Here is an 11,444-nt window from a genome sequence, read left to right as displayed (position 1 = left end):
CCACCTCCCGGTTCTGCCCTGGCTCAGAGGCACGATAGGGGGGCGGCGCTCCTATTTCACAGTTCAGCCGTTTCTCGCAGCTGGCACAGGGATCCTGCACATAGAGATCGGGTCGGCCTCTGCCCCCTGGGAGGTGGGCCTTGAGTCAAGCAGTTCAATTTCTGCGGAGGGTTCCCCAGAGTGAGAGAGGGCACAGGGCCAGGCAGGCTGAGGGACCCCCCCCCCAGTGCACAAATTTCTGTGCACCGGGCCTCTAGTCTATATATATAAAAGCCTAAGCAACCGTTTGACCATTCGACCGGTAGCTATGATGTGCACTGACCACCAGGGGGCAGACTCTCAACACACAGGCATGGAAACATGGAACAGACTGATGAATCTCAGAGGGAAGGGGGGCGGGGGAGGGCGGGAAGAGATTAACCAACAATCTTATATGCATACAGTGGGGTCCCTCAGCCTGGCCTGTGGGGATCAGGCTGAAACCGGCAGTCCGACATCCCCCGAGGGGTCCCAGATTGCAAGAGGGTGCAGGCCAGGCCGAGGGACCCCACTGGTGCACAAATCCGTGCACTGGGCCTCTAGTTTCATAATAACCAGTTTGAGTTGGGGTCTGTCTCTAACAACTGTGTACCTGACTGCTCCACAGTTCACATGAACAGGTTTCCCTGCCTTCTATCTTATCCCCTATATTAGTCTGCTAGGGATGCCATAACAAAGGATCACAAAGGTAACAACAGAAATTTATTGTCTCAAATTTCCGGAGGCTGGAAGTCCAGAATCAATGTGTTGGCAGGATTAGTTCCTCTTGAGAGCTGTGACGGATAACCTGCCATGCCTCTCCTCTAGCTTCTAGTGGTTTGCAGGCAATCTTTGGCCTTCCTTGGCTTATGGAAGCATCACCCAGATGTCTGCCTTTATCTTCATATGATATTCTTCATGTATATGTGTGTGTGTCCAAATTTCCTTTTACTACATGTGAAGAATCAGAAACCAAGGTGCAAAGGGTCACAGTCAGCTGGGACCTGAATCCTACAAAACCAAAATGCCTGCACTTCACACACAAGAGGTTGAAATATCATTCCCCACTGATCAACCACAAAGGGTGTGCAATGCATTCACTCTACAGATATGCAAGCCCTCTTCTGAGGGCTACATAGTGAATAAAACATAGAAGATCCCTGCTTTCTGGGGTTTGCCTCCTAATGAGGGAGTGAGACACTCAATAGGAAGGTAAGTAAATGTGTGTGAGCAGGTGTGTGCTAAGTCCTATAGCATAAAGTAGGAGTGCAGAGGTGGGGGTCTATTATTACAGTGTGGTTGACGAAGTAGTCATCTGATAAAGGCTCACTTAAGGTGAAGGGAGCAAGGGAATAAAAACCAGAGTGGGAAGTACAAAGGGCTGAGGTAGGAGCAATCTCAGAGTGTTTAGACAGCAGAGAGAACAGCACTGCTGAAGGGAGTGGGTGAGGGAAAGGGTGGTAGGAAGTGAGGTCTGAGAAGGAAAGACAGCCAGTGTGGACAGGGAATTTTGCTTTGAGTATAAAAAAGCCAATGACCGGCTTTGATCTGACTCAGACTTCAAAGGGTCACTCTGACTGGTAGAGATGATAGTGGCTTGGACCAGGTGACAGAGCCAGGAGCAGTAAGAAGTGGTCATTCTAAATGCATTTTGAAGGCAGAGTTGTGGGTTGTGAACAAAGGGTTGATTCCAAAGACTGTGGCCCAAGCAAATGAAAAGAGAAAGAGCCATTTCATAAAAGAGGGGGGACTGATGAAGAAGAGGTGAAGACGCAGATCAGGAGTCTGCCTTTGAAAATGCTGAGCTTGAGATATCGACGGGGTGTCCAGTAAACACAGAGCAGTAGCTGGAGATACAAATCTGGAGAGCAGGGAAAAGTCCTCCCATGCTCTGGATATTCACACCTGGGAGAATTAGACAGTTGTGTGAAAAGCCAGGAGACTGGATGAGCTCACCTAAAGAATGAGAACAGATGGGCCTTCATGGCTCCCTGGGGACTTGCCAATGTTCTGAGGTGAGGGAGATAAGAGTCTAGAGAAGGAGCCTGAGAAGAAAACAGGGAGAACCATGAGTGTGGTGTCCTGACCAAGCCACAAGCAGAAAGAATTTCAAGGAGAAGGAATTGAGTAACTGCCAAATGTTGCTAATTGGTCACATAAGACAAGACTGAGAATTGACCATGGGATCTGGCAACATGGAGGTCACTGGAAACCTTGCAATGAGCTATTTGGATGAACCGGTAAATACAAAAGAGCATGGGAGGAAAGGAAGCAGGGATTTCAAGATTAGATAAGCCTTTGGAGCAGTGGTTCTCAACCTTCCTAATGCCATGACCCTTTAATACAGTTCCTCATGTTGTGGTGACCCCCAATTTCATGTTACAAATTGAACATAATTAAAGCATAGTGATTAATCACAAAAACAATATGTAATTATATATGTGTTTTCCAATGGTCTTAGGTGACTCCTGTGAAAGGGTCTCGACCCACAGGTTGAGAACCGCTGCTTTGGAGGAATTCTGTGTAAAGAAGAGCCCAGAAAACTCATGATGCTGGAGTGACAGTCATAGGTAGATGAGAGGGGAGGTGACCTAGTGAATAATGGAGACCTCCAGCACTAGTCAGAGTGTAAAGCACCCCTGGCTCTTTGGAAATGTTCAGCAGCTCACATCCAGAGCCTTGAAAAATGCCCATGCCCTATGACCTACTAATTCTACTTCTGAAAATCTCTTCTAAGGAAATAATTCCAAATACAGAAAAAGCTCTTTGCATAGAAGCTCATCACAGAAATATAGGTAATAGGTCTAGAAGCATCTAAAAATGCCACAACAGATGAGGAGGAGGACACAGGCCGGATCTAGTCACTGGTCTCTGAGCTCCATGAGGACAAGGACAGTCTTTGTTTTATCTACCACTGTCTCCCCAGTCCCTACCATGTGTCTGACATCATTGTTAAATGAATGAATAAAAAGTGTCATAAGGTTAAGCAACAAAAAAGATATAAAATAATCCTTAAGGAGAAACCAAGATGGCGGCATAGGTAAACACAGGAAATTGCTGCCTCCCACAACAAATTCAAAAATACAACTAAAAGACAAAACAGACATCATCTAGAACCACAGGAAGGCTGGCTGAGTGGAAATTCTACAACTAGAAGGAAAGAGAAAAGCACACTGAGACTCAGAGGAGGTGCAGAAGTGCAGAGGTACGGAGGAGCATGCGGCAGGGGCTGGCGACTGAGGACACGGCTGTCTTTCTTAATCAGGAAGGAGTCACAAGCCCCCGACTGCTCTGAACTCCAGTTCCGGGTGAGTCTCTGGGGACCCAGACTCATACCGGGAGAGACTGGACTGTCTGGCAGCGGGCAGAACTCAGAACTCGAGGGCGGCTTTCTCTCGGGGGTGCTTGCAGCAATTACCGGGACACTGAGAATCGGGACCCCTTAGGGCAGGGCTGAGGATCAGCCATAGCTGCTTGCTCCGCCCTGTTGATTCCCTGAGATCCCACCCCACCCAAGCTGTGGCAGAGGCTTTTGCATATGAATGCCCTGGCCCTTTGCAATCTGAAAATTACCTAACAAACTGCAGCTGGGCCAGACAGACCCAGAACTTCCAAGAGAAGGTCCAAGGCCCCACAGCAGCTTGCATTGCTTCACAGCTGGGCCTCATTTGGGCACCTCCAAACCCCAAACAAGGAAGGGGAATCTGCAGATCACTTCATAGCTCCTGCTGGGTAGCCTCAGGCAGAGGCTAAATTAGCACCTCCTTAGATCCAAGAGCCAGTGTACCCAGTGGTCAAAGTGGGACCATCCAGATTACAACTCCTCAGATCCACAAGGGACACACTCAGGGGGCAGACTCAGTGAGCACCAAAGCCCCACTGAAGCAAGTCTTGCCTCATAAGGGTGTCTTCAGCACAGAAGTTCTCCCACCGTAGACACAGCTGACTCTCACAGCCAATTGGCCTGGAGGTCAATTCCTTCCAGTGATACATACAACAATCAAGGCTTAACTACAACAAGACTCTGCTCAAAGCCCACAAAGAGGTGCACCAAGAGTGTCCACCTCAGGTAATTGGGAAGGCTGAGCCACTGGGCCCTATAGGACACCTAGCACAGAAAGCCACTCTATCAACACAAGGAAGCAGCCAAAATGCGGAGACAAAGAAACAGGTCAAAGATGACAGAAATGGAGGAAAGCGAATGACTGGATATAGAGTTCAAAACCACACTTTTAAGGTTTTTCAAGAACTTTCTAGAAACCGCCGATAAATGTAGTGAGACCCTCAAGAAATCTAGTGAGACCCTCGAGGTTATGATAAAGGGCCAACTAGAAATTAAGCATACACTGACTGAAATAAAGAATATTATGCAGAGTTCCAACAGCAGACTAGAGGATCACAAGAATCAAGTCAAAGATTTGAAATACGAAGAAGCAAAAAACACCCAACTGGAAAAGCAAAATGAAAAAAGAATCCAAAAATACGAAGATAGTGTAAGGAGCCTCTGGGACAGCTTCAAGCATACCAACATCAGAATTATAAGGGTGCCAGAAGAAGAGAGAGAGCAAGATATTGAAAACCTATTTGAAGAAATAATGACAGAAAACTTCCCCTACCTGCTGAAAGAAATAGACTTACAAGTCCAGGAAGCACAGAGAACCCCAAACAAAAGGGATCCAAAGAGGACCACACCAAGACACATCATAATTAAAATGCCAAGAGCAAAAGACAAAGAGAGAATCTTAAAAGCAGCAAGAGAAAGAAACTCAGTTACCTACAAGGGAGTGCCCATACGACTGTCAGCTGATTTCTCAACAGAAACTTTGCAAGCCAGAAGGGAGTGGCAAGAAATATTCAAAGTGATGAATGCCAAGAACCTACAACCAAGATTACTTTATCCAGCAAAGCTATCATTCAGAATTGAAGGTCAGATAAAGAGCTTCACAGATAAGGAAAAGCTAAAGGAGTTCATCACCACCAAACCAGTATTATATGAAATGCTGAAAGGTATCCTTTAAGAAGAGGAAGAAGAAGAAAAAGGCAACGATACAAATTAGGAACAACAAATACACATCTATCAACAAGTGAATCTAAAAACAATTGAATAAATATCTGATGAACAGAATAAACTGGTGAATATAATAGAATCAGGGGCATTGAAAGGGAGTGGACTGACTATTCTTGGGGGTGAAAGGGGTGTGGGGGATGCGGGAAGAGACTGGACAAAAATCGTGCACCTACGGATGAGGACAGTGGTGGGGGGGTGAGGGTGGAGGGTTGGGTGGGAACCGGGTGGAGGGGAGCTATGGGGGGAAAAAAGAGGAACAACTCTAATAATCTGAACAATAAAGATTTAATTTTAAAAAAATTAAAATAAAATAAAATAAAATAATCCTTAAGTACCCTTATAATAAAAGGCTAATATGCAAATTGTCCTCTCGATGAGGAATTCGACTGGGAGTTCCACCAGGGGGTGGGGCCGGCTGGCCAACTGCCTGCAGCCCCTCTCCCAAGCCAGCCCCGCCCCCGATTGGACTTCCCACCCTGATCACAACGGGCCAGCCAGACCCCACTGGTGCACAAATTCGTGCACTGGGCCTCTAGTTATATATAACTATGCTTAAGTATTATATACTAGAGGCCCAATGCACAAAGATTCGTGCAAGAATGGGCCTTCCTTCCCCTGGCTGCCCGCACCGGCTTTGCTCCAGCCAGAGCTGCCTTTCCGCCTTTGCTCCAGCCAGAGCTGCCTTTCCGCCTTTGCTCCAGCCCAGAGCCGCCTTTCCACTTTTCCACGCTGCCCAGAGGCCCCACAATGCAGGCATTCTGCACCACCCCAACCGCTCAGCGCCTGCATATGCAAATTAACTTGCCATCTTTGTTGGGTTAATTTGCATACTCGCTCCTGATCGGCTGGTGGGCGTCATGAAGGTAAAGTCAATTTGCATCTTTCTCTTTTATTAGTGTAGATAACAGTATGACCTCAATCATGTTTAAAAAATAATAAAACATAACACTAGATAAATAAAAACTAAAGAAATGGCTCCACAAAATGTAAATAATGATTATCTTTCTGTAGAGGAACATGATTTCCTCTTTCATTTTATTTTTGTGTAGTTTGCATATTTTCATGATTGAATATGATTTGTTTTACAATGGAAAAAGCAAGCAAGGTCATTTCTTGAGAAAGGAAGGGCTAGAGTTAGATGAGTTAAGCTCACACCATCAGGATTTGATAAGGCGTTGCACTTGTTAATGGTTCCCAGGCACTTTTTGTGGGTGAGAGTCTCCATTTGCTGCCATGATGCTCCTCCGAAGATGGGCTCCTCTCACTACCAGCAGGGACAGGTCCTTACTTGGGCCAGCAAAGGCTCCTCTGGGAGCCTGAGAGATTCTGTTCAGGGGAACCAGCTTTTACTGCAGCATTTTCTAAACTCTTATTCAGCTGTCAAAAATAAAATCCAGCAGGACAAAACACTTGATGATACAGTTTTAAGTGAAATAGAACAGAATATAGAGAGGCATGTTCATAAGAATATAACTATGCAAACTGTTTATTTGGCAAATATTTATTGAAGGAATGAAAAGACTTCAGAAGAAATATGTTCGTATACAGCCAGAGAAGAGACAACCAACCAAAACTTTTTCATCAATACCACTCTAAAGCTGTATCTCCAGAACTAGGATTCCTAAAGGCCAATGCCTGGTGCCACAGAGGGTATCTTCACGTGCTCCAAGTCCCAGGACAAACTGTTTTTTAGAGCAGAGCTTCCCACACTTGCATGTGTGCACCACTAACTTGGAGATTTTGATAAAATGCAGATTCTGATTCAAAAGGTCTGGGGTGGGAACACCAAGTTCTGCATGTCTGACAAGCTCTGGGTGATGCTGAGGCTGCTGGTCTTCTGAAGACACTCTGAGCAGCAAGTTCCCAGGGTGCTGGATAGCCAGGCAATTCCAAGGGTCATTGGGAACCAGGAACAATAGGCAGCCATCTAGGCAGGCCGTGCCAACTGAAGCAAGGTGAGGAAAGCAAAGATGACACTTAATTAAGGCCTCTACCCACTACCCCAATTCCTAATGCCCAGACCTTCACCAGATGCATAGCCTGGTCCCTGGTCCTCAAGCATCTTGACACCACTGAGAAGAGTGATGTGAAGCAAACTCCAGGCAATTTCATGGGATATAGAGGGGCCTGAGGCCTCTGGTTCCTTGGGGAGCTTGGTCAATGACATCTTGCTGGGATGGGTCCCAAGCCTGGGTTTTCTGGCAGGTGGTTGCCTGGAGCAGCCAACAGCAGATGGCACCATAGAACAAGCACAAGTTGCATCCAAGAAAGTGTCAACAATCTTTCCAAAAACTAGGACAAAGTTGAAGAAAGAAATAAAATGGGAGAGTGGCCAAAACCTGGGACAAAACAAACAGCCCCAGGAAGGGAGCTGATGACTCAAAGTGCAATTGTCTTGGGTGTTGGCTGCACAGGTTCTTGGTTAGGGGCCAGGCCAGAAAGACAGTCAGATATGGCTGTTTCATCTCCTGCTTCCTGGCCCTTTGCCAGTCCCAGGAGCCTCACAGTGAGGCTCCTCTAGAGTTATAGGCACCTGAATACCCTGCCCTGGGAGGCCATGATGGGTCCAGCCACTGTCTGTTCTGCTGGAGGGTGGGTGGGTCTGGGCAGGCAGAGTCAGACCGGTTATCCCATCCAAAGTGGTCCATGAGCAAGCTTGACATTTCCGCTTTCTGCAAGGACAAGCTATCTGGTCCACACACCGATGAAGCCTTGGATCCAGCTCAGCATCCAGAAAACTGCCCCATGACTTCCAAGGTGAGATATTTATCCTCATCATAGCCCTTACACCATTTTCCCTGGCTGAGGAAGGGACCCCTACTGCTTTCAGCCTGTACTCCCTTAAGCCAAGAACTCCCTGCCCCTCCCACTACCGAAGGCCACTGCGAGGCCCAAAGATGTGAGGAGGCTTTGGAATAATCATGACACATCACCTAGAGTAAGTCAGTTCCATGGTCAGAGTGTGGAATGAAGGAGGCTTGAGTCACTGTAGGCCTCAGCAGTGGTCGACACTGCGGGGGGGGGGGGGGGTCACAGAGTCACTGGACAGCTATCTTGTCAAGAGAGGTCCTGGGAGGCAAGGACGGGCAGATAACGTGGCTGCAGCAATCTGAGCCCTTCCCTTGCTTGAGCCTGACACAGGGCACCAGTCCTCAGCTAAGCAGGCACTTTTCCCATCAGCTTACCATGCAAAGCTTTCTGGAGCTCTCTCCCTGTGCCAGGGCCTTTCTGGGGCATTGAGGATACAAGCTCTATGACAATGCAGATGTCACCTCAAGGTCCTCACAATCTTATCAAGGGGAGATACTTACAGGCTTATTTCCATACAAGATGGCAGATGCAGTGAAAGAGGAAAAGGATGGAATAGAATGTGAATCATATAATCCTGCTGCTCAGGGCTGATTTTCCTACTTCAGAGGGCTGTGAGGACCCAAGGCTACCAGAATCACTGTCACTGGGCGTGCTAATCAAATAACAGTAACCCCACTGTCTTGCCTCCATAGAATCCTTTACCGCCTACATCCACAAGCATCATCTCTCACAGAGGTTAGGGGCTGACCAATCCAGAGCTCTGACTCCATGTGCTCCTTCCCTCACCCCACAGTGACCTTGCAGTCTCATTGGTAGAGGTGGAATCCCTGGGTTCCCAAGCCGGACATCTGTTGCTGAGTTACCAGAATGAACCCTGCCTGCTACTTGCAGACCATCTCTGGCTCTGGCATCTGCTCAAGCTGTAAGGCATACTGTGACCCAAAGAATCTAGACTCAGAAGTCCCCCAGGAACAAATAGCTGAACCATCTGAATGTCAAGTTTCACAAGGCAAATACATGCAAAAATGGGCTCTTGCCAGCCTACCTGGGCCCCAGAAAGCCAGTAATATGGAGTATCTCCCTCAGCTTACACAAGCCCACTTAACGAAGTCAAGGAGCCTGGCAATGAGCAAGGCAAGGAGAAGCTTTGGACCTGGCTACATGGAGTTGGACCTGCAACTGAGCCTCAGAGACCCTTTGGAGACTTCCGTGTGTACTGTGGACAGGGGCAGGTGCTCCAGCTCCTCCAATGGGGTGCTCTTCTGGCAAGTCAGCACCAGGGCCTTGACCTCCTTTTTGAAGTTGGTGTTGAGAAAGCCATAGATGAAAGGGTTGACACAGGTGGAGGCCATGGCCAGCAGGTGGCATACCAAGAAGACGAGGTTGCCATGACAAATGGGGATGGCCTCAAGGTACCAGTCCTCCAGGCTGTTGAACACATGCAGGGGCAGCCAGAGCAGGGCAAAGGCAGCCACCATTGCAACAAGGATCCCATTGATCCGCTTTATCTGCCAAGCCTGCGAGCTATAGGTGCCCTTGCGGAACACCTGCCTCTGCTTCCGCAGGCGCTGGTAAATGCGCACATAGCAGACCAGGATGAAGGCCAGCGGGATGCAGTACTGGCAGAGCAGCAGGAAGGTGGTGTAGATGATGCGGTGGTGGCTCAGTGGCCAGGACTCGGTACAGACCACCTTATCGGCCAGAAATTCCACAGCCCTGGAATGGTTCTTGTGAAAGACATTCTTCAGAACACTGTTGGCCAGAAAAGGCAGGGAGAGGAAGCAGGCAATGATCCAGATGACCCCAATCCCCAGGTAGGCCTGAGAGACACTGGGCTTCCAGCCTGTTGGGTTGATGATGAGCTGATGCCTCTCTAGGGCCACAAGGACAAGAGAGAGGATGGAGACTGTCACTGACATACACTGGATGAAGGCTGACATCTTGCAAAGGGCCTCGCCAAAGATCCAGTAGTCCATGATGGTATAGATGGCCGTGAGCGGCTGGCAGATGAGGCACATGAGGAAGTCGGAGAAGGCCAGGTTGGCAATGAGCAGGTTGGTAACATTGGCATTCTCCTTCTGCCTAACCATCACACATATCAGGCAGAGGTTGCCCAGGACTCCCACAATGGTCTCAATGCTGTAGGAGGTAACAATAAAGACCATCAGGTCTGTCGAATCCTGGCAGTGGTCAAAGAAGTTGTACAGGACGCCCTTTGACTTACTCCTGTTTTGACCCTGTGGGGATCCTGGGAGCAGCAAGGATGGGAAATGAGAGCTATTCATGGTGCATGTGAGAAGATTCCAGGAAGTTCAGTGGTGACAGCTGCAAAGTAAAGAAACAAATAGCACTCAGAGCTTGTGCATTCTGTGTGAAATCCAGGGAGGAGCAGGGTTCAAGGAGAGATGTTTGCGGCTGCTTGGTCCCCAAGGCTGGGACTTAGAGGACCTGAGACTCAGAGATGTAAAGCAAGTTGCTCATAGTCACACAGCTAATAAGTTATGGGGTCCAAATTCAAATCCAGATCTGTCTCATGCCAAAACTTGTTCCAAAAATTGCCTCTGACCTTGGGCCTGGAGGCAGTTTTGATAATAAAAAATATGTGGATTATTGTATGCAAAGTTCAGGGAGAGAATTGCTCAGGGAGCATGAGTAGAAATCTCCTTGTCAAATTTTATCCAAATAGGGACAGCATCAATGTCAATGTGTGCTAAGGTCCTTCCATCGCATGCCATGCCCTTTAGGGCAGACCAAAACCTCGGGTGTGACACACAGCACCCTCCTGGCCTCAGCCACTACCTGCCCTGCCAGCCTTGTTTATGGGATGACACATGGCAAAGGTGAAGACTGCCAGGTATGCAAAAACTGTGTCATCAGCACACTGGCTCTCTCTTCCTGCCACCATGTGTACACACCTGCCTGGCCAGGGTCATGGGATGCCCACCGCTCTCGCTAGGGGCTCCCTCCATGCCTATACTCAAGTCACCTGAAACGGCTTGCAGTTCCCACACCTCCGTGCCCTGGCACCTGCCCTTTTCCTCTGGTGCCTCTGCAACACCAGGGACCCTCTGTCAAGATAAATTGGAATTTGGACTCCAGAGCCTCCAGGTGGTAATGCCAGTGCAGGTGTTTTGAGAGGGAGCGCCACCATTTCATTGCACACATCATGTGACTCACCGTCCTCATCAGTCCTCTCATCCCCACGAATCCCACAAGCAGTTCTCACCCTTTGGGGAGCATCGAATCACTCCGGGGCACGTTGCAAGTGCAGGTTCCAGAGCCTCTTATCAGGAGATGCAGTTGAGTGAGCCTGGAATGGGCCCGGAAATCTGTATTTTAACCAGTGGCCTGTGTGATTCTGACACTGGGCTTCCAGCCTCTTGGGCTGATGATGAGCTGGTGCCTCTCTAGGGCCAGGAGGACAACACATGGTCCTGGGGACCCATTTCAATAACACTGTTCACAGAGAAATGCTCTCACATATTCTAAGTCCCATACAATGGTCTCGTCTATTAGTGAGCAGGTATCTGTTCTCCATGATCAAGTG

The 11,444-nt window shown here is 48.4% G+C and overlaps 1 protein-coding gene across 2 annotated transcripts; it reads right to left on the bottom strand.

Moving 5' to 3' along the window:
- Nucleotides 1–6,627: 6,627 nt before the first annotated feature.
- Nucleotides 6,628–11,209, bottom strand: LOC102443237 (neuropeptide Y receptor type 4). 2 transcript variants are annotated; one of them, XM_023763726.1, is made up of 2 exons: nt 11,124–11,209; nt 6,628–10,222 (listed from the first exon to the last, which is right to left on the bottom strand). In XM_023763726.1, exon 2 carries the CDS (start codon nt 10,180–10,182, stop codon nt 9,055–9,057), a length of 1,128 nt encoding a protein of 375 aa, XP_023619494.1. In that variant the 5' UTR covers nt 10,183–10,222; nt 11,124–11,209; the 3' UTR covers nt 6,628–9,054. The 2 variants fall into 2 exon arrangements, with proteins under 2 accessions (XP_023619494.1, XP_023619495.1); XM_023763727.1 differs by lacking the exon at nt 11,124–11,209 and having other exon boundaries at nt 6,628–10,036; nt 10,122–10,212.
- Nucleotides 11,210–11,444: the final 235 nt, after the last annotated feature.

This window comes from Myotis lucifugus, unplaced genomic scaffold (assembly GCF_000147115.1).
Source record: "Myotis lucifugus unplaced genomic scaffold, Myoluc2.0 scaffold_298, whole genome shotgun sequence".
Taxonomy (NCBI): domain Eukaryota; kingdom Metazoa; phylum Chordata; class Mammalia; order Chiroptera; family Vespertilionidae; genus Myotis; species Myotis lucifugus.
The sequence above is the reverse complement of the archived record's forward strand: the minus strand, read 5'-3'. Positions and strand labels throughout refer to the sequence as shown.

Coding starts and splice junctions, on each gene's coding strand:
- LOC102443237 (XM_023763726.1), bottom strand. CDS start 10,182: ATGAATAGCTCTCATTTCCCATCCTTGCTGCTCCCAGGATCCCCACAG.